This window comes from Heterodontus francisci, chromosome 48, assembly GCF_036365525.1.
Source record: "Heterodontus francisci isolate sHetFra1 chromosome 48, sHetFra1.hap1, whole genome shotgun sequence".
NCBI lineage: Eukaryota > Metazoa > Chordata > Chondrichthyes > Heterodontiformes > Heterodontidae > Heterodontus > Heterodontus francisci.
The window spans coordinates 4,166,222-4,191,166 of NC_090418.1; the positions used below are offsets into that span (position 1 = coordinate 4,166,222).

A 24,945-nucleotide genomic window follows, 5' to 3' on the forward strand; every position below is an offset into this window, starting at 1 on the left:
TTCCAGCGGATACAAGCTTAGCCAGTCCAATCTTTCCTCGTAAGACAACCCACCCATTCCAGGTATTAGTCTCGTAAACCTTCTCTGAAATGCTTCCAGCGCATTTACATCCTTCCTTAAATACGGAGACCAGTACTGTACACAGTACTCCAGATGTGGTCTCACCAATGCCCTGTATAACTGAAGCATAACCTCCCTACTTTGGAATTCAATTCCCCTCCAATAAACGATAACATTCTATTAGCTTTCCTAATTACTTGCTGTACCTGCATACTAACCTTTTGTGATTCATGCACTAGGACACCCAGATCCCTCTGCATCTCAGAGCTCTGCAATCTCTCACCATTTAGATAATATGCTTCTTTTTTTATTCTTCCTGCCAAAGTGGGCAATTTCCCACTTTCCCACATTATACTCCATTTGTCAGGTCTTTGCCCAGCCACTTAATCTGTCTATATCCCTTTGTAGCCTCCTTATGTCCTCTTCACAACTTACTTTCCTACCTATCTTTGTGTCATCAGCAAAGTTAGCAACCATACCTTTGGTCCCTTCAGCTAAGTCATTGATATAAATTATAAAAAGTTGAGGCCCCAGCACTGATCCCTGTGGCACACCACTCGTTGCATCTTGCCAACCAGAAAATGACCCATTTATGCCTACTCTCTGTTTCCTGTTAGCCAGCCAATCTTCTATCCATGCCAATATGTTACCCCCTACACCATGAGCTTTTATTTTCTGCAATAACCTTTGATGTAGCGCCTTATCAAATGCCTTCTGGAAATCTAAGTACTGTACATCCACTGGTTCCCCTTTATCCACAGCACATGTAACTCCCTCAAAGAACTCCAATAAATTGGTTAGACATGATTTCCCTTTCACAAAGCCATGTTGACTCTGCCTGATTACCTTGAATTTTTCTAAATGCCCTGCTATAACGTCTTTAATCATAGCTTCTAACAATTTTCCTAAGACAAATGTTAAACTAACTGGGCTGTAGTTTCCTGCTTTCTGTCTCCCTCCCTTTTTGAATAAAGGAGTTACATTCGTTATTTTCCAATCTAACGGAACCTTTCCCTGAATCTAGGGAATTTTGGAGAATTAAATCGAACGCATCAACTATCTCAGTCGCCACTTCTTTTAACACCCTAGGATGAAGTCCATCGGACCTGGGGACTTGTCAGCCCACAGCTCCAACAATTTGTTCAGTACCACTTCCCTGGTGATTGTAATTTTCTTGAGTTCCTCCCTCCCTTCCATTTCCTGACTTACAGCTAATACTGGGATGTTACTTGCATCCTCAATATTGAAGACCGATGCAAAATATCTGTTCAATTCATCCATTTCCTTATTATCCATTATTAATTCCCCAGACTCACTTTCTATAGGACCAACGTTCACTTTGTTAACTCTTTTTTAAATATCTATAGAAACTCTTACTATCTGTCTTTATATTTCTAGCTAGCTTTCTCTCGTACTCTAATTTTACCTTCCTTATCAATCTTTTAGTCATTCTTTGCTATTTTTTATATTCTGTCCAATCTTCTGACCTGCCTCCCATCTTTATGTAATTATAGGCTTTTTCTTTAAGTTTGATACTGTCTTTAACTGTTTTAGTTAACCATGATGGCGTGTCCCACCCTTGGAATTTTTCTTTCTCGTTGAAATGTATCCTGTGTATTCTGAAATATCCCCTTAAATGTCTTCCACTGCATCTCTATTGACTCATCCCTTAACCTGATTTGCCAGTTCACTTTAGCTAGCTCTGCTTTTATGCCCTCATAATTGTCCTTATTTAAATTTAAAATACTAGTCTTGGACCCACTCTTCTCTCCCTCAAACTGAATGTAAAATTCAATCATATTATGATTGCTGCTACCTAGAGGTGCCTTAACTATGAGGTCATTAATTAATCCTATCTCGTTGCACAATACCAGATCTAGTATAGCCTGCTCTCGGTTTGGCTCCAGAATGTATTATTCCAAGAAATTATCCCGAAAACATTCTATGTACTCTTCATCTCGGCGACCTCTGCCATTTTTTCTTCCTTTATACCCCATCCTACAGTGTGGTTAATGTTAGGTGGCCTATACGCCACTCCCACAAGTGAGTTCTTGTCCTGGTCACTTGGGTCATCCCTCTCCATTGCACTAATATCATCATTAATTAACAGAGCTATCCCTCCACCTTTTCCTAGCTTCCTGTCTTTCCTAAATGCCATGTACCCTTCAATATTCAGGTCCCAATCTATGTTATCCTGCAGCCATGTCTCTGTAATGGCTATCAGATCGTACTTATTTATTTCTATTTGTGCTCTCAGTTCATCTGTTTTGTTTTGAATGCTACGTGCATTCAGATACAGAGCCTTTAGTGTTGTCCTTTTATTATTTTTGCAACCTCTAGCCTTATCTGTTGATTTACTCTTAGATTTGTCCGCCCTTTCCTTCCTGTCACAGTTGGTTTATCATTTCCCATATTAATACCTTTCTCTCTTGCCTTTCTCTCTCAACTCCTTGGTTTACCATATCTTCCCAAATTTGATACGTGCCCTCAGCGGCATACCCTGGTCTGATGCTTCCCAGGTGCGAAAGAGATTATCCATTTTCGATGAATTTCTGATTGCGGGGAAGGATTCGGCTTCTCCTGTATAATTAGGAATATTATTCCCAGAGGATGAAAAATCTACTTTGTGATACACCATCCTCATAATCTGTTTTATTCCCAACTCTAGGTGCCTTTTGGGTTTGCTGATGTCCCTGTGAGTTACTGAAGGGACCTGGATTAGCAGAGGGAACAGGTAAGAGGAAGGAGAATGAATGAATTTCTATAGAATCACAGGATGTCCCAAACCACCTTACAGATATACAAAGTACTGTTTAATGTGCAGTCACTATGCACCAATGCAGCTCAGACAGCACCTTCCAAACCTGCGACCTCGACCACTTAGTAGGACAAGGGCAACAGATGCATGGGAACACCACCACCTGCAAGTTCCCCTCCAAATCACACACCATCCTGACTTGGAACTATATCGCCGTTCCTTCACTGTCGCTGGGTCAAAATCCTGGAACTCCCTTCCTAACAACACTGTGGGTCTACCTACCCCACATGGACTGCAGTGGTTCAAGAAGGCAGCTCACCATCACCTTCTCAAGGGCAATTAGGGATGGGCAATAAATACTGGCCTGGCCAGTGACGCCCACATCCCGAGAATGAATTTTTTAAAAAAGTCACAGTTGTAATTTAGGAAATGCGACAGATAATTTGCACACTGCAAGATCCCACACGTGGCAAATCATAAGATCTCGGTTAATGCTCTCAGTGTGCAATACTGAGGGAGTGCTGCACTGTCGGAGGGTCAGTACTGAGGGAGTGCCGCACTGTCGGAGGGTCAGTACTGAGGGAGTGCCGCACTGTCGGAGGGTCAGTACTGAGGGAGTGCCGCACTGTCGGAGGGTCAGTACTGAGGGAGTGCCGCACTGTCGGAGGGTCAGTACTGAGGGAGTGCCGCACTGTCGGAGGGTCAGTACTGAGGGAGTGCCGCACTGTCGGAGGGTCAGTACTGAGGGAGTGCCGCACTGTCGGAGGGTCAGTACAGAGGGAGTGCCGCACTGTCGGAGGGTCAGTACTGAGGGAGTGCCGCACTGTCGGAGGGTCAGTACTGAGGGAGTGCCGCACTGTCGGAGGGTCAGTACTGAGGGAGTGCCGCACTGTCGGAGGGTCAGTACTGAGGGAGTGCCGCACTGTCGGAGGGTCAGTACTGAGGGAGTGCCGCACTGTCGGAGGGTCAGTACTGAGGGAGTGCCGCACTGTCGGAGGGTCAGTACTGAGGGAGTGCCGCACTGTCGGAGGGTCAGTACTGAGGGAGTGCCGCACTGTCGGAGGGTCAGTACTGAGGGAGTGCCGCACTGTCGGAGGGTCAGTGCTGAGGGAGTGCCGCACTGTCGGAGGGTCAGTGCTGAGGGAGTGCCGCACTGTCGGAGGGTCAGTGCTGAGGGAGTGCCGCACTGTCGGAGGGTCAGTACTGAGGGAGTGCCGCACTGTCGGAGGGTCAGTACTGAGGGAGTGCTGCACTGTCGGAGGGTCAGTACTGAGGGAGTGCCTCACTGTCGGAGGGTCAGTGCTGAGAGAGTGCTGCATTGTCAGAGGGTCAGTACTGAGTTTAGTGCTGCATTGTCGGAGATGTCTTCTTCCGGATGAGACTTTAAACCGAGGCCCCATCTGCCGCCTCAGGTTCGCATAACAGCCGGAGACACCGTCTTCCTTATTTTTCCTTCAACCAACACCTGAAACAGATTATGTGGTTATGATCATGTTGCTGTTTGTGGAATCTTGCTGTGCGCAAGCTGGCTGCTGCATTTCCTACATTACACTTGAAAAAGTACTTCATCGGGACATGTTGAGTTTGTGAAAGGCGCTATAGAAATGCACGTCTTTCTTCCCACTCCCCATGTTCCGTATCCTCTTCCTTGTAACCGGCAGGGAGAATATTCTCAGTGTGTTTTGCAGCTGGTCTCGTCCTTCTTCCTGCCACAGGATCTGTGGAGTGAGTTCCACAGTTCGCAATGATCCCGGTGATTCCTTCATTGTGTTCTTTCCTTTCTGGTAGACCAGGATTGTGTCCGGAGTCTGGATTTCCAGTTAGGATTTTTAAACAAAACGCACGCTGGTCCAGTAACATTCTCCAAGTTGAGCTGTTTGACACTTGAGGCTTCCACATAAAACGTTTCACTTCCATATAAAGTTAAATGTCAGTAGAGAATGTACCAGAATTGCAGTGCAGGGAATTCCTGAAAGTTTCCACACGTTCGGAATGCATTTTGCAAATGAGAAACTGACTGTATGAGGACCACGTTAACAGTAACCCAGTTACACTTTAATTCAGTCACTTAATTGAAATGATCTGAACCCATCAGTTTATTCAAGCACAGGACATGAATTATCAGGAGTAGAATGTGGGAATATCCCCCCCCCCCCCCTCCCCGCCGAGTGGCTGGGTGAGTAATTGCTCCTGTCGTACTGAGCTGTTAGAGGCCAGTCGGAGGAGGCCCATTCAACCCCTCAAGCCTGTTCCGCCATTCAGTTAGACCGCGGCCGATATCTTTTTGCATCCAGCCGTGGAGGGCTGTGATGAAGTTGCTTACGCTGCAGTTAGAGCACAGCGCACAGTTCTGCGCTCCGCACCTCACACAGGATATACTGGCCTTGGAGTGGGTTGCAGCACAAGTTCACCAGAACGGTACAGGGGCTAAAAGGGTTAAATTCCGAGGACAGGTTGCACAGACTAGGCTTGTATTCTCTCAGGTATAGATGATCAAGGGTGATCTGAACGAGGGAGAATCTTTGCAGCACTCGGCTCGTCAAAAAAGCTGTCCAGTTTAGGCCCACACCCCATCTCTTTCCCCATAACCCTGCAAATTAACCCTCTCCAAGGAGTTGATCGGGTCGATAGAGAGAAACTATTTCCTCTGGTGGGGGGAGTCCAGAACAAGGGGGCAGAACCTTCGAATTAGAGCCAGGCCGTTCAGGGGTGATGTCAGGAACCACTTCTCCACACAAAGGGGAGTGGAAATCTGGAACTCTCTCCCCCCAAAAAAAGCTGTTGATGCTGGGGGCCAGTTGGAAATTTCAACACGGCGAGTGTTGGATCTTTGCTGGGTACGGTGGGGTTAAGGGTTACGGAACCAAGGTGGGTAAATGGGGTTAAGATACAGATCAGTCATGATCTCACTGAATGGCGGGACAGGCTCGAGGGGCTGAATGGCCTCCTCCCACTCCTGTGTTGCTACTGAATCTTTTGGGTCTTTCCTGGCCCTTTCCCTCGGGATCTTTCCATCCCCACTGAAGCTCGTTTGGGAGGGCGGGCCGGCGCTTTACCGTGTGATTGTTGTTTGTTGCTGTTTCTTTAACCCACCCCCCCCCCCACCCACCTCACTGTCCTCCTCGTTGACTTTGCTTAGGTGAAGATGGGGTCTAAGCTGGAGAGTTACATCAAGGAGTTCACGCGGCACTCCACTGACATGATGCTCAACCTGAACGAGCTGAGGAAACGAGAAATCCTCACCGACGTCAAGGTCCTTGTGGACGGGGAGGAGTTCAAAGCGCACAAAGCTGTGCTCATCGCTTGCAGGTACGAGCTCGTGGTCAGACTGTGAAACAGACTCCCCAGGACAACACTGGAAGCAGATTGCCCTGATTCATTCAAATGCAATCGAAAACTCTTACACTGAATGATATTTTGGAATACGTTATTTGACAAGTTTAAGAATGACTCGCACCAAGTCCTGTTCACCGCACTGACCTATAGTGGCTCCCAGTCCAGTAACTCCTCGGTTTTGGAATGCTCATCCTCGTTTTCAGATCTCTCCTCGGCATTGTCCCTCCCTATCTCTATATCCTCCAAACGCTCTGCACTCCTCCAGATCTGGCCCCACGTGCATCCTCCAGTACCTTCACCCCACTATCAGCAGCCAGGCCTTCAGGTGTCTACACAAACTCGGGAACTCTCTCCTTAAATCTTTCTGCGTCTCTGCCTCTCTCTCTCTGTCTCCTCCTTTACGATTCCACATAACCAGAATCAAGGTTTTAAATCACCCCTCCTAATATCTCCTGCTATGGATCGGTGTCAATTTTTGTCTTCTAACACTCCTGTGAAGCACTTTGGGATGTTTTCCTGTGTCAAAGGCGCTATATAAATGAAAGTTGTTGTTGAAATAGGTGAATAACTTCTCTTCTCCAGTGGCAGGAGGGTCACTAACCGGAGGACACTGGTTTAAGAAAACTGGCAAAAAAAAAACCAGAGGGAGGGATGAGAATTTTGTTTTCTGCGGTGGGTTGTTGTGATCTGGAACTGGCGCTGCCCGAAAGGGAATTGGATAAAATAATTTGCGGGGGGTGGGGGGGAGGGTCTGGGAAAAGAACAGTGGGTAGTGGGACTAATCGGAGAGCCAGCACAGACACGGTGGGCCGAATGGCCTCAATCTGTGCTGTCTGAATCCGAGCGGAAAACAATTTTGTGCACTGGCTGACTTTGAGAAATGTACCCGGTGATAAACCCTTGCTTTCTCCCTCAGTGGATTTTTCTACTCTATCTTTTCCGACCAAACGAAGAGGCATGTAAGCCAGCTGAAGCTGCCGTGTGGGATTAGTGCAGGTGGATTCCGTCTTCTGCTGGAATTCATGTACACATCCTGTCTTCCGCTCGACACAGGCTCCGTCGCAGAGATACTGACGGCCGCGAGTTACCTACAGATGGACCATGTGGCCGAGACCTGCCGCAGTTTCGCCCATTTCAGGTAAGGTTGGGTGGGGGGGAAACTCTTTCGAACACATTGATTCATTTCCCTCCGTGCTGAGCGTTGGCAGCTGTTGGAGAACTTTCTGGGATCAGCGGTGTCCGAGTTGTGTTCAACTCCTTCCCTCCACCCACCCCCCGATTCCCGCAGTGAGCAGGGGGCAAACTGCCAGCCTGGGGAGACCACCCTGGGACCGCACCTTCCTTCCATCAGACTGCGAGTGGACGCAAACCAGGGGAGGAGCAATTTACCCAGGTTTTGGGGAAATGCCCCATTGGCTGTCACCCTCCTCCCTGACTGCGCAGGAAAGGGGGCCAAAAATCAGCCAGAGCCCCCCACTCCAGAGCACTGGCTAGCAGTTCCCCTGGGAACGATCATGTGATCAGGAACAGACATCACTCATACCCCCTTCGATTGATTACCCAGCTAACACTGGAGTCAGGCACCAGAGGTCAGTCAGCACACTTTGGAAGCTGAAACCCATTAAAAGTCTATCTTCACGGGATGGATGGGGTAGCAGGAAGGAATATCAGGGAGACCCCGAAAGTCTTCTGTTAATACCTTGCGACTGATGCCGTGTCCCTTACGATCATCCCTCCTTTCCAGTTTGTCAGCCATGACTCAATGGGTCAGACGCTCTCGCCATCGGGTCAGATGGTTGTGGGGTCGAGCTCCACGCGAGAGACTTGAGCCCATAATCCAGGCTGGCACGGCAAGTGCAGTACCGAGGGAGCGCCGCGCTGTCGGAGGGTCAGCACTGATGGAGGGTCAGCACTGAGGGAGCGCCGCGCTGTCGGAGGGTCAGCACTGAGGGAGCGCCGCGCTGTCGGAGGGTCAGCACTGAGGGAGCGCCGCGCTGTCGGAGGGTCAGCACTGAGGGAGCGCCGCGCTGTCGGAGGGTCAGCACTGAGGGAGCGCCGCGCTGTCGGAGGGTCAGCACTGAGGGAGCGCCGCGCTGTCGGAGGGTCAGCACTGAGGGAGCGCCGCGCTGTCGGAGGGTCAGCACTGAGGGAGCGCCGCGCTGTCGGAGGGTCAGCACTGAGGGAGCGCCGCGCTGTCGGAGGGTCAGCACTGAGGGAGCGCCGCGCTGTCGGAGGGTCAGCACTGAGGGAGCGCCGCGCTGTCGGAGGGTCAGCACTGAGGGAGCGCCGCGCTGTCGGAGGGTCAGCACTGAGGGAGCGCCGCGCTGTCGGAGGGTCAGCACTGAGGGAGCGCCGCGCTGTCGGAGGGTCAGCACTGAGGGAGTGCTGCGCTGTCGGAAGTTCCGTTTTTCAGATGAGACATTAAACTGAGGACCCATTGGCCCTCTCAGGTGGATGTAAAAGATCTCATGGCCACTATTGGAAGAAGAGCAGGGGGGAGTTCTCCCCGGTGTTCCTGGGGAGCAGGGGGGGGGGGGAGTTCTCCCTGGTGTTCCTGGGGAGCAGTGGGGGGGGGGAGTTCTCCCCTGTGTCCCGGGGAGCAGGGGGGGGGGGGGAGTTCTCCCCTGTGTCCCGGGGAGCAGGGGGGGGGGGGAGTTCTCCCCTGTGTCCCGGGGAGCAGGGGGGGTGGGGGGGGAGTTCTCCCCTGTGTCCCGGGGAGTAGAGGGGGGGAGTTCTCCCCGGTGCCTATTTATCCTCAGCCAACATCAGTAAAATAGATTGGTCATGATCACATTGCTGTTTGTGGGATCTTGCTGTGCGCAATTTGACTTCCGCGTTCCCCACATTATTACAGTGGCTAATTGAGAAGTCTGTCACTGGCTGTGAAGATGTTGTGAATGGCATGTTGTACAAATATTTCTCTCTTTTCTTTCAGTGTTCCGCATGTCCACACCTTCCTGAAGTCTCTGGACTACACACCTGGCAGGCCGCTGGCTTGTTCCCTGAACTCCGACAGTGGTGCTCTCCCCTTCATCCCATCCAGGGCCTTTGTCCCAAACCGGGCTCCGCACCTGCTGACGAGCATGGCAACTGGCGGCTGCAGCTACTTCCGGGAATCTGCCTTCCGATTCCCTGACGGATGCATCGCTCCGCACAAGGCTGCGGGCGAGGCCCAGCAGGAAGGCCCTGCAGCGGTGGGGGCCCCGTGGAGCGACGGCAGGACCGCCTGGTGGGAAGGCCTTGGCGCCTGCGTGGGGAACAGGCCCGTCACCCGCTCGGAGCCCTGGATGTCAAAGGGCGGGAAGCCACCCGAGGAGAGGGCCGAACCCGACAGGCCCGTGGCCTGTGGCCAGAAGAGCAGCAAACCCCCCGTCCTGGCCCCCGACAGCCCCATGCGCTCCGACTGCTGCCCCAATTCCCCCACCGAGTCCCAGAGCGCCGTGCTGGACTGCAGCCGTCCCGCCAAGAAGGCCCCGGCCCCCGGACCCGCCCCCAACCCCAAAGCCTGCAACTGGAAGAAGTACAAGTTCATCGTCCTCAACTCCCTGAGCCAGTCCGTGAAGGAGCAGGGGATCTCAGGCTCCTGCTCCCCTCCCACCCTGTCCTGCTCCCCCGATCCCCTCTACACCCGGAGCGGCAGCAGCAGCAGTGGGGACGAGAGCTCAACCAACATGGAGGAAGAAACAGAGGACGAGGACCCAACTCGGAACAAGGCGGCCAGTCGGTAAGGGAAGAGGAACGGCTGGAGGCCATTCAGCCCCTTGAGCCTGTCCTGTCTTTGTGTGGAGAAGTGCTTCCTGACATCCTAGTCTGTTGTGGGTCGGGCTGTTTCAGCACACTGCCTGTCATTGGCCTCATTGTGCCTGAACTAAGGAGGTGTGATGGAGATCATTGGACAGGACTCTCACTCTTGTTCACTCCCCCATTGGCCCCTGCACAGTTGCGGAAATGCATGCAGCATGGGACGAGGACAGGGATCAGGCCCGTGATGGCTGCTGCAGTTGAATGACTGGGTGAGTGTGGCTGTGCCCGAGAAAGAGTCAGCACCCTTGGAGAAAGGAGGTTCGACAGACAGGAGACAGGGCAGGGGGGAGGGTGCAAAGCTGCAGTTGCCCCACATATCTTGGCGAGGGGCGGGAGTGTTGCCATTGTGGGGGTTCATGCATTGAATAAACAAAGTGAGTATTGACACCATTGTGTCAGCCAATGGGTTAGAGAGGCAGGGCAGGACTTGGAGCAAACAACAAACAGAGTCTATTTAAACAGAGTTTACCTGGCAATGTGCAGTGAGTGGAGGATAGTTATATAATGCAAATTACTGCCCATGATTAGCCTCAGTTACTTGCAGTAGCGCTCTCTCCAACCCGATTAACGGGGGACCCCATGTCGCCTTAAATAACATCCCTCGTTTCTGCTTTGATCCTGCTCAGGTCTTCGGCAGATTCCCGGAATGCACGCGGTTACTCCGTCTGCTCAGTGTGCGAGCTGCAGTTTGAGCACAACTCCGATCTCTGCCACCATATCCAGGTCTCCCATCCCGGGGAAGAAATCCCGGAATACCTTTCGGAATTCTCGGACAGTGGGTCAGGTAAGCATGAAACGAGCGGAGCAGGAATCCCCAGTTGTGGCTCACCCGCCCGGATCCCCTCGGCCGTGGCTCACCCGCCCGGATCCCCTCGGCCGTGGCTCACCCGCCCGGATCCCCTCGGCCGTGGCTCACCCGCCCGGATCCCCTCGGCCGTGGCTCACCCGCCCGGATCCCCTCGGCCGTGGCTCACCCGCCCGGATCCCCTCGGCCGTGGCTCACCCGCCCGGATCCCCTCGGCCGTGGCTCACCCGCCCGGATCCCCTCGGCCGTGGCTCACCCGCCCGGATCCCCTCGGCCGTGGCTCACCCGCCCGGATCCCCTCGGCCGTGGCTCACCCGCCCGGATCCCCTCGGCCGTGGCTCACCCGCCCGGATCCCCTCGGCCGTGGCTCACCCGCCCGGATCCCCTCGGCCGTGGCTCACCCGCCCGGATCCCCTCGGCCGTGGCTCACCCGCCCGGATCCCCTCGGCCGTGGCTCACCCGCCCGGATCCCCTCGGCCGTGGCCCAGTGGGTCGCACGTTGGCCTCTGAGTCAGAAGGTTGTGGGTTCAAGACCGACTCCAGAGACTTGAGCACAAAATCCAGGCCGACACTCCCAGTGCAGTACTGAGGGAGTGCTGCACTGTCTGAGGTGCCGTCTTTCACATGAGCTGTTAAACCGAGGCCCCCGTGCTGCCTGTCGGGTGGTGTAAAAGATCACGTGGCACTATTTCAAAGAAGAACCAGGGAGTTCTCTCCAGTGTCCCTCGAGATATTAGAATGTGAGAAATCGGGGCAGGAGGAGGCCATTCGGCCCGTCAAGCCTGCTGCACCATTCAGTAAGATCATGGCCGATCTACCTCAATTCCACTTTCCTGACCGATCCACACATTATTTGATTCCTTTTGTGTCCAAACATCTGTTGATTCCAGTCTTGAATGTTCACAATGACTGAGCATCTGCATCTCTCTGGGGTAGAGAATTCCAAAGGTTCACCATCCTCTGAGTGAAGGAATTTCTCCTCATCTCAGACCGAAATGGCTGAGCCCTTATCCTGAGATTGTGACCCCGTGTTCTGGACTGTCCGGCCAGTGGGAGGAACCAGCTTCTCAGCGTCTACCCTGTCGAGCCCTCAAAGAATTTTATATGCTTCAATCCTAAATGCCAGAGGATATGGGCCCATCGAATGGCCAGTAAGATGTCCATTAAACAGACTGTTTTCTTGCAGAGAACAGCCTCTTCTCCTGCAGCACCTGTGAGCTGAAGTTATCCGATGAGGAATCGCTGCAGCGACACTTTCTGCAGGTTCATAGTGACGACAAACCGTACAAGTGCAACATGTGTCAGGCTGCGTTTCGCTACAAGGGGAACCTGGCCAGTCACAAGACCGTTCACACAGGTGAGGCCAGTCCCGGAGGCTGGCGGGTAGGGGTGTGTGCCCGTGTGTGAGTGTGCCCATGTGTGTCTGTGTGTCTGTCTGTGTCTGTGTGTGTGTCTGTGTCTGTGTGTGTGTCTGTGTCTGTGTGTGTGTCTGTGTATATGTGTGTGTCTGTGTATATGTGTGTGTCTGTGTGTCTGTGTGTGTGTCTGTGTGTGTGTCTGTCTGTGTGTCTGTGTGTGTGTCTCTGTGTGTCTGTGTGTGTGTATATGTCTGTGTGCTCCGGAGAGGTGATGGGGGAACAGTTGGGGCATTGGGTAGGTGCATCTCAGACAGTGACACTATAGGCATGGAAAACCCCACCTTATGGGGAATTCTGGGACTGACCAGTGAATCCTGAACACTGTCCAGACATTGAGGCAGGGAGGTGAGCCTTGTGTCCTTGTATTGTCTAGCTAAGGAGCCCATTGGGCAGAACGGGAGTCCACCAGATCACCATGACTGGCACATTTGCTGCTGCAGCACCCAGTGATTGGCTTTGGCAGACCCACATCATTGATTTCGGGGACAGTTCCTTTGAATTCCAGGGCTCGGAGAGGGCAGACTATTCTTAGGAAACTCGGGGATAAGCCTGGGGGATTCACGAACCCAATCTCGGGCCTCGTCTATGTGAGCTGATGGCTTGTACGGACTCGGATTGTGGGGGGGTGGGGGTTGGTGGGTAGGTGGTGTGAGACAGGAGGTCATGTGATGGAATCTGCCCAAAACAGCACTGGCAACCCCATGTGAACTTGGCCAGTTTCTGAGCGTACGGTTTGGATTATGGATGGAGCCAGTGGGTGTGGGCATGTGGCCAGGACAAAGTGGTGTTGCTCCACTTGCAACAGTGAGTGACAAAAGCAGAAAAATTGTATCCAAAGGCTGAAGGTGGAGGGTGTCTTGTCTCTTTCAGGGGAAAAGCCCTATCGTTGCAATGTCTGCGGGGCGCAGTTCAACCGACCGGCCAACCTGAAGACGCACACCCGAATCCACTCGGGAGAGAAACCGTACAAATGTGAGACATGTGGAGCCAAGTTCGTGCAGGTGAGTGGATGTCGTTTGCTCAGGGTCCAAGGGCAGCCCCGAGTCACTTCAAGGGCAAAGATCACTGACCCCCCCCCGCCCAACAGCTTGGTGTCCTTCCCACACTCTCAGCTTGAAGTCCGGTCGAGGTCCATCTCTTGTGTCTCCCATTCTACCGTATGCTAACAGGCAGACCTGTGCTTGCTGACCTACATTGGCTGCCAGTCCATTAATGCCTGAATTTCATCCTCACGTTGAAAGGCCTCCACAGCCTCGCCCCTCCCTATCCCTGTAACTTCCTCCAAGCCCTACGACCCTCCGAGATCTCTCCATTCCTCCAATTCTGGCCTCTTGCACATCCCCAGTTTTCCATTGCTGCACCATTGCCTTCACCCTACGCTCTGGAATTCACTCCACAAATCACTCCACCCTCTCTCTCCTTTTAAGCCGCTTCTTAAAACTGAGCAATTGGTCAGCTGTCCTAATATCTCCTTATGTAGCTCAGTGCCAAATTTGGTTTTGATAATCACTCCTGTTTTTTTTTTAAAATTCTTTTCCATGGGATGTGGGACGTCACTGGCTCGGCCAGCATTTATTGCCCATCCCTAATTGCCCTTGAACTGAGTGGTTTGCTCGGCCATTGCAGAGGGCATGTAAGAGTGAACCACATTGCAGTGGGCCTGGAGTCACATGTAGGCCAGACCGGGTAAGGACAGCAGATTTCCTTCCTTAAAGAACATTAGTGAACCAGATGGGTTTTTATGACAATTGATGATAGTTTCATGGCACCCAGTAGCTTTCAATCCCAGAATTTTATTGATTAATTGAATTTATTAATTAACTGAATTTAAATGACACCAGCTGCTGTGGTGGGATTTGAACCCATGTCCCCAAGGCATTAACTTGAGCCTCGGGATTACTAGTTCGGTGACATTACCACTAGGCCACCATCTCCCATGAACCACCTTGGGACGTTCTACTACATTGAAGGTAGGTTGTTCATTTCTTTTGCGGGTTTTTTTTTCAGGTCGCTCACCTTCGAGCTCATGTCCTGATACACACTGGAGAGAAGCCGTATCCCTGTGAAACGTGCGGGACGCGTTTCCGACACCTTCAAACGCTGAAGAGTCATATTCGGATCCACACTGGAGAGAAGCCATATCATGTAAGGATACAACTACCATCCCCCCCACCCCCACAGGGTAAAGTCAAACCAACCCTTCAGAATGTTTGATGGGACAGTGTAGAGGGAGCTTTACTCTGTATCTAACCCCTGTTTTTTTTTTTTTTTTTTGTATCTAACCCCCGTTTTTTTTTCCACAAGGTGACCTTTATACCCCAGGCCCCTTTTATATTTTTCACATCGAGGGGGCCTTTATCCCTCAGGCCCCCTTTATGTACATATTTACAGTTTTAAAATAACTTTATTAAAACAGATAAATAAACAAAAAAAACTCAAATTAAAATGCCATTCTCGGCGTCGACGATGCACTCCAGTCCCTGCGGTGCCCACCGGTCGCGGAAGGCCTCAAGCGTACCGGCGGACACCGCATGCTCCTTTTCCAGGGACACCCTGGCGCGAACGTAACCGCGGAAGAGGGGCAGGCAATCGGGGAGGACGGACCCCCCGACGGCCCGCAACCTGGACCTGTGAATTGCCACCTTGGCCAGGCCCAGGAGCAGACCGACGAGGAGATCCTCCTCCCGGCCCGAGCCCCTCCGCACCGGGTGCCCAAAGATCAGGAGCGTGGGACTGAAGTGCAGCCAGAATTTGAGGAGCAGCCCCTTCAGATACTCAAATAGGGGCTGCAACCTCGCACACTCCATATAAATGTGGAACACGGACTCGTCCAGGCCGCAGAAAGTACAGCTGGCCTGGGAGTCCGTGAACCTATTTAAAAGCCTATTGCACGGGACTGCTCTGTGCAGCACCCTCCACCCCAGGTCCCCGATGTAAAGGGGGAAGACTCCCGCGTAGAGAGACCTCCATCGGGGTTTCCCCTCGCCGCCAGATGGCAACGCGGACCGCCAGGGCGTGTCCGGCCGGCTGACGAGGGCGAGGAAGTGGAGAGTGTGCAGGAACAGCCCGTACAGGAAACCCCTCCGCGCCGATTGGAATGGCACGGAGGGCATTTCCGAGAGGCGGCTCGGGTTGTGCGGGACCGGCTCCCGAGGAGGGTTTCGGGGCCTGGGTCCGATGAGCAGTTCCGGCCGAGCGGGGGTCAGCTCGGTCGGAATCGCTCCGCACTCCCGAGCCCCCTCGCCACCCGCAGTGAGGGGCGTCCCGGGGGTTTCGGCTACTCCTCCGCCCGCCGGACCGTCCCCGGAGTCGGCCGCCCGGACAGCCGAGGCGCTCTCCTCCGCCGGCGGGGGAGCGCCCTGACTGGAGGCGACCATGTTCCAGACTCGGAAAAGATCCCGGTAAAAGACAGGCAACTCCCTCAGAGAGGCGCGGCTAACGGACTCCACCGGGAGCTGCGTGTCGTCTTGAAGGCAGTGACACTGGCGGAAAAAATACGTCGCCAGCGCACACCATCTGGGAGGACGCTCGACGTACAGGTATCTCTGCAGGGTCCGAAGGCGGAGAGTCGCAGCCTGGGTGCGGACGCACACCAGCGACTGACCGCCCTCCTCGATCGGGAGACTCGGGACCGCAGCAGAGACCCAGTGTTTCCTCTTGCCCCAGAAGAAATCGACGAGTTTCTTCTGGATCTTGGTGGCAAATACAGGGGGCGGGGCCAAAGTGACCAACCGGTACCACAGCATGGAGGCCACCAGTTGGTTTATGACCAACGCTCGGCCCCTGTAGGAAAGCACTCGGAGCAGTCCTGTCCAGCGCCCCAGCCGAGCGGTGACTTTCGCCTCCAACTCCTGCCAGTTTGCCGGCCAGGCTTCCTCAGCGGGGCTAAGGTGGACTCCCAGATAGAGGAGGTGCGTGGTGCTCCACGCAAAAGGTGTCATCTCCTCCGGCAGGGAGTCCACCCGCCACTGACCAACCAGGAGTCCGGAACATTTCTCCCAATTGATCCTCGCGGAGGACGCGGCAGAAAAGGTCTGCTGGCAGTCGCGCATCCTCCGCAAGTCAACGGGATCTGTGATTGCGAGGAGCACGTCGTCAGCATAAGCCGAGAGGACGACCCGCATGGCCGGCTCGCACAGAGCCAATCCCGTCAACCTCCTGCGAAGCAGGCACAGGAAGGGCTCCACGCAGATGGTATACAATTGGCCGGACATGGGGCACCCCTGACGCACTCCTCTCCCAAATCGAAGGGGCGCCGTCAAGGACCCGTTAACTTTGACTAGACACTCTGCGGCGGCGTATAAAAGTCGGACCCGGGCCACGAAATGCGGCCCGAGTCCGAAAGCGCGCAGAGTCCCGAAAAGGTAATCGTGATCCACCCTGTCGAACGCCTTCTCCTGATCGAGGGAGAGAAAGGCGACCGACTGACCAGTCCTCTGGGAAAGATGGATCAGGTCCCGGACCAGGTGGATGTTGTCCTGGATGGACCGGCCCGGGACCGTGTAGGACTGGTCGGGGTGGATCATGTGGGCCAGCATAGAGCCCAGGCGGGTAGACATAGCCCGGGCAAAGATCTTATAATCCGTGCTGAGGAGGGAGACCGGACGCCAGTTTTTAAGCAGGCGGAGATCGCCCCTCTTCGGCAGCAGGACGATGACCGCCCTGCGCCACGAGAGGGGCATCTCCCCGGTCGCCAGGCTTTCCCCCAGGACCCGCGCGTAATCGTCCCCCAGGACGTCCCAGAACGCCCTGAGGAACTCCACGGTCAACCCATCCAGCCCTGGGGATTTGCCCCTCGAGAGCTGGTGGAGGGCGCCAGTCAGCTCCGCCAACGTGAGCGGAGCCTCCAATCCTTCGGCGCCCTCCGGGCTGACCTGCGGCAGGTCCTCCCACAAAACTCTGCGCGCATCCTCGCTGGACGGATCCGGAGAGAACAACGCACTGTAATAAGTCCGGACCAGGAGGCCCATTCCCTCCGGATCCGTGATGGAGGATCCGTCGTCGGCCAGCAGCTCGACGAGCTGCTTACGGACCCCCCGCCATTTTTCCAGCGAGTAGAAGAAGGGAGAGGCGCGGTCCAAATCTTCCAGGATCTGGATCCGCGACCTCACGTACGCGCCTCGGGACGCTATGAGCTGCAGGTCCCTCAGCGCGCCCTTCTTCTCTTTGTACGCCTGCCACAGAGCCGGGTCCGCGACGGCATGACCGAGGCGGGACTCCAAGTCGAGCACCTCCCTCTCAAGGCGCCCGATCTCGGCTTCCCGCCTCTTGGTCGACCCCCTCGCGTACTCCTGACAGAAGACGCGGATGTGAGTCTTGCCCACATCCCACCATAGCCTCAAGGAGGGGAAGCCCCCCTGCTTCCTTCTCCAGTCGGCCCAGAATCGACAGAACGAGTCCCGAAATCGCACGTCCTCCAGCAGCCGGTTGTTAAAGTGCCAGTACGCGGACCCCGCCCGCGTGCGGAGCGGAGTGAACTCCGCCCACACCAGTCGGTGGTCCGAGCACGGCACCAGCTGCATGGAGGCCGCCGAAACGCGGGAGACGTACGCCTGCGAAATGTAGAGGCGGTCGATTCGCGACCCCCCTCCTCCAGACCTCCACGTGAAGGCGCTGGAGTCGGGATGGAGATTCCGCCAGACGTCCACCAAGTTAAGGAGGCTGATCAGTCCCCTCAACTTCTCCACCGACGCTTGGCCGCGCTGGGGACCGGAGCGATCCCCCACCTCGAGGGTGCAGTTAAAATCCCCCCCGAGGATGATGCACTCGCCGCTATCGATGGAGCTCAAGAGAGCGGACACTTCTTCAAAGAAGCGCGCTTGCAACGCGCCGGGCCTGGGCGCGTACACGTTCACAAAGTGGAGCGGCACGCTACCCAGGCGAACGGCGAGGTGGAGCAAGCGGCCCGGCACTAGCTCCTTGACCCCCAAGATCTCCGGCTGAAAAGTCGGGGCCAACAAGATAGCCACCCCACTAGAAATAGGGGTGAGGTGACTCATGTAGACCCCACCCTGCCACTCCAGGAGCCAGGTGGCTTCGTCTCCCGGAACGGTGTGGGTTTCCTGCAGAAAGCTCACCGCGTATCTCCCTTCCCTAAGGACTGAGAGATTGTGAAATCTGCGGTGAGCCCCTCTGCTGCCGTTGATGTTGAGGCTGGCTATGGTTATCTTCATGTCAAAGGTAATTAAAACCCGTCACCAACACCTCACTGTGAGGAGGGAGTGGAAGTGCACCTGGCCCTCCACTCCCCCAGCAACCCATTGAGGAACACATTAAAACGGCGCCTCTCAACCAGTTTCACGTCCGCGCGCTTGCCCGCTATCTTAAGGGCGGCACGGACGGACTGGATGATCAGCGCCAGATTCGACCAACGGTCGAGGGCCAGCTGAACTTTATTGCGGCAACCTCTGCAAGCCGCGAGGAAATCCCGGAGTTCCGCCGTGGGGATGAGAGGAGATTCGGTGGGAGGCACGAGGGACTCCACCACCTCACTGGCGATGGAATCAAGATCATCCTCCGTGCCCCGCACCGAATCCCCATCCTCCTCCGGGTCGTCACCGCCAGCGGCCGACACATCCACCACACACTGTGGGGCGGACGTCCCGGCCGCGCCAGCTGGTCCCGCCTCCGTCACGATCCCACCCCCAGGATCGATGGCGGAGGAGTCCTCTCTGGGTTCGATTGTGAAACTGGAGCCTGTAGGCACCAGCGGTTCAGGACCCCCCTCCACCTCCGTCCCCAGGCCAATGAGTGGTCCAGGGGAGACAGAAGTTCCGGACTCCGGGAAACCAGCCGGAGCCGAGACTGGAGACGGCGAGAGGAGGCCATCTCCCGCTCCGCCAGCACCCACAGGCCCAGCAGATGGGGCAGCATTCTCAGTTATAACTGGGTCGGGTGTCCCCTGGTTGGTGGTGGACTCCGGCTGGGAGGCCCGACCCTCTGGGGCCTCGCCCTCCCCTTCATTCAGGGCACCCGACCCAGTAGCAGTGGCGGAATGGGCGGTTTCCCCAGGCTCCCCCACCACAAGCAGGGCCCCACTTACTCCTTTAGGAGGGGCCTCACGTACCGGGGCCATCCCCTCCCCTTCATCCTGAGGAATAGAGTGCTCCTGCCCGGACTTTGCAGCCTTGGTGGTGGCGGTAGGGGGAACCTGAGGACCAGAAGCAGGAGGCAGCTCCCCTCCAACAGATGGGCCCTGCACCTCAGGGCCCTGTGTTATTTCTGTGGAGGGGTGCCTTCTCCTCTTTTTCGCACTTGGGCGCGGAGACTCAGAGACCTCCATGTCATCAGAGGCCTCCGCCTCCGCACCCTTTTTTCTTTTCTTAGTCACCCTGGGCCTGAGCCCAGCCCTGGGACAGGTGGATTCCATGGGAATGGGCTTTGGGCTGAGCTCAGGCTCGGGTTGAGTCAAAGTGTCCAGGGGACGCGCCTCACGATGTTTCTTTTTTCCCCGCGTCTTCCTTCCGCTCGGACGGACGCTCCCCTCCCCGCCAGAGGCTGTGAAAACCACAGCCTCCGGAACTGACAGATCTGTTGGATCTGCGGGGGGAGTGGGAGGAGGTGCTGTGGAACCACTCTGGGCCGCCGAGGTGGAGCTGGCAGCCGGGAGGTTGGGGCAGTTCTTACGAACATGCCCCACCCCCTTGCAGACGTGGCACCGCGCTCCATCCGAGGTCCAGAAGACGCGGTAGGCCGTCCCCTGAAACTCTATACTGAAGTGGCCCTCCAAGACCTCCTCCCGCGCCAGCTGCATGAATAGCTGGCGGCGGAAGGAGTAGACATGTCGGAGGCTGTGCTCCCGAAGACCGAGCGGGACTGGGGTGATCCCTGACCTCACCTCCCCCAGATGGTGTAGGTGGGGGAGGAGGAGCTCATCAGGAATGAAGGGTGGGACGTTCGACAAGGTTACCCGATGTGCAGTGGCCCCCAGAGGGTCCACTGGCAGGTAAATCCCACCCACTGTGAGCCCCGTACTTAGGGCGAGGGACACAGCCCGCTCGGTCTTCAGGAAGAACACAGCCTTCCCATACATCTTTGAGGCTGCAACAATGGCCGAGGGGCCGACAACCACGGCCATTGCCTTAACACAAGCCTCAATAGTCATATTAGGATGGGTGTAACTCTTCACCCCATTCTTTGATGTTAAGATTTTAAATGGTGACGGGGCCACAGGAGCAGCTGCCGCCACCGGAGAGGACTGAGAAGTCATGGGGTAGAAGAGTTACAAGCACTTTGTTGAGAGCGAAAAAAAAAGAAAAGAGCAAATACAATAAATCAAAAATGTAACACTTAAAGGATGTAGCACAGGGGAAGAGGCTGAGGGAGAGGAAGGCCAAGAGGAATCAGTCTTTGTTAGTATTGCACAAGTCTTGTAGCTGGTCTACCAGTTGGGAGGGTGGGGTGATGTCTTCACCTGGGTCAGCTGTAAGCTGCCCAGGCACACGCCTCCTTTGATGTTCAGATAATAAGTCTCTTCACCTGGGCAGCTCCAGCTGTCCCAGGCTTAGTAGTTGGGGTGGGGAGGGAGCTCCCTATCCAAAGATGTTAAACACAGGAGCTCCCTATTGAACAATACAGCCCCACCCAAGGTCTTCAGGTCTCTTCTTTCCCCACCCCCAACAATCAATGAAAAAGACTTTCAGTACCAAGCAAACTCACAAAAAAGAGCTTCCAGTTCTCTGCCTTCCTTCCTTTGTTGAAATTTGGAAAAAACTTTTGTTTCAGTTTGAGTCTCTCCCTCTTGCAGCAGTCACACAGCCTGCAGCCTCCAACCTCTGCACACAGCAACAGTCAGCTGCACCTCGTTGATGCACTCAGGCTCCCAAATCAGAGAGCAGCCAATCCCAGTGCTGTACCTGTCCTGGGAGTGTTTGATGGGACAATGTAGAGGGAGCTTTACTCTGTATCTAACCCTGTGCTGTACCTGCTTCAGGAGTGTTTGATGGGACAGTGAAGAGGGAGCTTTACTCTGTATCTAACCCCATTTTTTTTTTTGTAGAGGGGGTTTTGCTCTGTCTGTAACCCATGCTATACCTGCGCTGGGAGTGTTTGATGGGGAACAGTGTAGAGGGAGCTTTACTCCGAATCTAACTCCGTGCTGTACCTGTCCTGGGAGTGTTTGATGGGGACAGTGTAGAGGGAGCTTTACTCTGTATCTAACCCCTGTACTGTACCTGTCCTGGGAGTGTTTGATGGGGACAGTGTAGAGGGAGCTTTACTCTGTATCTAACCCCGTACTGTACCTGTCCTGGGTGTGTTTGATAGGGACAGTGTAGAGGGAGCTTTACTCTGTATCTAACCCCGTACTGTACCTGTCCTGGGAGTGTTTGATGGGGACAGTGTAGAGGGAGCTTTACTCTGTATCTAACCCCGTACTGTACCTGTCCTGGGAGTGTTTGATGGGGACAGTGTAGAGGGAGCTTTACTCTGTATCTAGCCCCGTGCTGTATCTGTGCTGGGAGTGTTTGATGGGACAGTGTAGAGGGAGATTTACTCTGTATCTAACCCCGTGCTGTATCTGTCCTGGGAGTGTTTGATGGGGACAGTGTAGAGGGAGATTTACTCTGTATCATACCCCGTGCTGTATCTGTGCTGGGAGTGTTTGATGGGGACAGTGTAGAGGGAGCTTTACTCTGTATCTAACCCCGTACTGTACCTGTCCTGGGAGTGTTTGATGGGGACAGTGTAGAGGGAGCTTTACTCTGTATCTAACCCCGTACTGTACCTGTCCTGGGAGTGTTTGATGGGGACAGTGTAGAGGGAGCTTTACTCTGTATCTAACCCCGTACTGTACCTGTCCTGGGAGTGTTTGATGGGGACAGTGTAGAGGGAGCTTTACTCTGTATCTAGCCCCGTGCTGTATCTGTGCTGGGAGTGTTTGATGGGACAGTGTAGAGGGAGATTTACTCTGTATCTAACCCCGTGCTGTATCTGTCCTGGGAGTGTTTGATGGGGACAGTGTAGAGGGAGATTTACTCTGTATCATACCCCGTGCTGTATCTGTGCTGGGAGTGTTTGATGGGGACAGTGTAGAGGGAGTTTTACTCTGTATCTAACCCCTGTACTGTACCTGTGTGGTTGTATAATCTACTGTGTGCTTTTATTTTCAGTGTGAAAAGTGCGACTTGCATTTCAGACACAAGAGCCAGCTGCGTCTGCACCTGCGACAGAAACATGGGGCCATCACCAACACCAAGATACGTTACAAGATTGTCCCTGAGCTGTATGTGAATGGGCTGCAGACCTGCTAGAGGCTGTGGCGGGGGGGGGAGGAGAGGGAGACTCTGAGTGACCCTGGCCTGCACTGTAATTCACAACAACAAAAAGAGACTATGTGTTTTCTGACTTGACAGCATTTGTCATTCAGACAGTTCCTGAGCTGACATCATGTTCTTCCTCCAGAGGGAGTGAAATCTCACTATCCCAGCTCCGGAATCCAGCTCGCTGGCACACGAGAGGGCTCTCAGCTTCCACCCTCTTAGGAGGTGTCCTCATTGGGTCTGGAGTGCTTGGGTAGGGGTTTGGGGAGCTGGGGAGGGGGTTCGGAGGTTTGTGGGGACTGGGAGGGGACTCGGAGGTTTGTGGGAACTGGGTGGGGGCTCGGAGGTTTGTGGGAACTGGGTGGGGGCTCGGAGGTTTGTGGGGAGTGGGTTCGGAGGTTTGTGGGGAGGGGGTTCGGAGGTTTGGGGAACTGGGTGGGGGCTCGGAGGTTTGTGGGAACTGGGTGGGGGCTCGGAGGTTTGTGGGAACTGGGTGGGGGCTCGGAGGTTTGTGGGAACTGGGGAGGGGGCTCGGAGGTTTGTGGGAACTGGGTGGGGGCTCGGTGGTTTGGAGAACTGGGGAGGGGGCTCGGTGGTTTGTGGGAACTGGGTGGGGGCTCGGTGGTTTGGAGAACTGGGGAGGGGGCTCGGTGGTTTGGGGAACTGGGTGGGGGCTCGGAGATTTGTGGGAACTGGGTGGGGGCTCGGAGGTTTGTGGGAACTGGGAGGGGGCTCGGAGGTTTGTGGGAACTGGGGAGGGGGCTCGGTGGTTTGTGGGAACTGGGTGGGGGCTCGGAGGTTTGTGGGAACTGGGGAGGGGGCTCGGAGGTTTGTGGGAACTGGGTGGGGGCTCGGTGGTTTGGAGAACTGGGGAGGGGGCTCGGTGGTTTGTGGGAACTGGGAGGGGGCTCGGAGGTTTGTGGGGAGGGGGTTCGGAGGTTTGTGGGAACTGGGTGGGGGCTCGGAGGTTTGTGGGAACTGGGTGGGGGCTCGGAGATTTGTGGGAACTGGGTGGGGGCTCGGAGGTTTGTGGGAACTGGGAGGGGGCTCGGAGGTTTGTGGGAACTGGGGAGGGGGCTCGGTGGTTTGTGGGAACTGGGTGGGGGCTCGGAGGTTTGTGGGAACTGGGGAGGGGGCTCGGAGGTTTGTGGGAACTGGGTGGGGGCTCGGAGGTTTGTGGGAACTGGGGAGGGGGCTCGGAGGTTTGTGGGAACTGGGTGGGGGCTCGGTGGTTTGGAGAACTGGGGAGGGGGCTCGGTGGTTTGTGGGAACTGGGTGGGGGCTCGGAGGTTTGTGGGAACTGGGGAGGGGGCTCGGAGGTTTGTGGGAACTGGGTGGGGGCTCGGAGGTTTGTGGGAACTGGGTGGGGGCTCGGTGGTTTGGAGAACTGGGGAGGGGGCTCGGTGGTTTGTGGGAACTGGGAGGGGGCTCGGAGGTTTGTGGGAACTGGGGAGGGGGCTCGGAGGTTTGTGGGAACTGGGTGGGGGCTCGGAGGTTTGTGGGAACTGGGGAGGGGGCTCGGAGGTTTGTGGGAACTGGGTGGGGGCTCGGTGGTTTGTGGGAACTGGGAGGGGGCTCGGAGGTTTGTGGGGAGGGGGTTCGGAGGTTTGTGGGAACTGGGTGGGGGCTCGGAGGTTTGTGGGAACTGGGTGGGGGCTCGGAGGTTTGTGGGGAGGGGGTTCGGAGGTTTGTGGGAACTGGGGAGGGGGCTGGGGGCTTGGGGATGGCAGTAGGTGAAGTCCACACAGTCCGTGTGAGCTCTGTGTGGGATCCTCACTGAGTATTTGTGGTGATTTTTATCCAAAGGCCTCCAGGCAATGTGACTGCGGGAAGGTTACAGAAGCCGATGGGTTCTGGGGCTGTTGATTGGCCCCATTGTGTAGCCCGTCCGCCTGTGAGGAGCAGGGGAGGCAACACTTGGGGGCAGTGGGCTCCCTGCAGAAATTCTCAGCTGGATTCTGCGATTGTAATTGTTTATTCTCAGCTGGCTGTTGCTTATTGCTCCGTCTTTAATGCTATTGATTAAAAGAAGTGAATGAGCCCCATGTACAGGAACAGGAGGAGGCCATTCAGCCCCTTGAGCCTGCTCTACCATTCCGTCAGATCATGGTTGATCTTCACCTCAGCTCCTTACTGAGGGAGTGCCTCACTGCCAGAGATGCCATCTTTCACGTGAGATGTTGAATCGAGGCCCGGTCTCGGGTGGGTGCAAAACCTCCTGTGGCCACGATTTGACGAAGAGCAGGGGATTTCCCGCTGGTGTCTGGGCTCAATATTTATCTCTCGACCAATATCGCTTTTTTAAAAAAAAATGAATTATCCGGTTGTTATCACACTGATGTTTGTGGGATCTTGCTGTGCACAAAGTGACTGCTGCGTTTCCTGCATTACAACAGTGACTACACAGCAAAGGTACTTCATTGGCTGTAAAGCACTTTGGGACGTCCTAAGGGTGTGAAAGGCACAATAGAAATGCAAGTTCTCTCTTACCTATTGAGAATCGGG

General features: G+C 54.9%; 1 protein-coding gene across 4 annotated transcripts in view; it reads left to right on the plus strand.

Moving 5' to 3' along the window:
- The window catches only part of LOC137357521 (B-cell CLL/lymphoma 6 member B protein-like), a 40,625-nt gene extending 17,903 nt beyond the window's left edge, over positions 1 to 22,722 (plus strand). For all 4 annotated transcript variants that reach the window (XM_068023886.1, XM_068023889.1, XM_068023888.1 and 1 more), the window contains exons 2-10: positions 2,729 to 2,794; positions 5,958 to 6,127; positions 7,071 to 7,292; positions 9,090 to 9,878; positions 10,585 to 10,742; positions 11,950 to 12,120; positions 13,052 to 13,182; positions 14,189 to 14,326; positions 22,291 to 22,722. In XM_068023886.1, coding sequence (XP_067879987.1) covers positions 5,964 to 6,127; positions 7,071 to 7,292; positions 9,090 to 9,878; positions 10,585 to 10,742; positions 11,950 to 12,120; positions 13,052 to 13,182; positions 14,189 to 14,326; positions 22,291 to 22,431 — 1,914 coding nt within the window. In that variant the 5' untranslated portion in view covers positions 2,729 to 2,794; positions 5,958 to 5,963 and the 3' untranslated portion in view covers positions 22,432 to 22,722. The remainder of the gene's footprint in view (positions 1 to 2,728; positions 2,795 to 5,957; positions 6,128 to 7,070; positions 7,293 to 9,089; positions 9,879 to 10,584; positions 10,743 to 11,949; positions 12,121 to 13,051; positions 13,183 to 14,188; positions 14,327 to 22,290) is intronic.
- Positions 22,723 to 24,945: the final 2,223 nt, after the last annotated feature.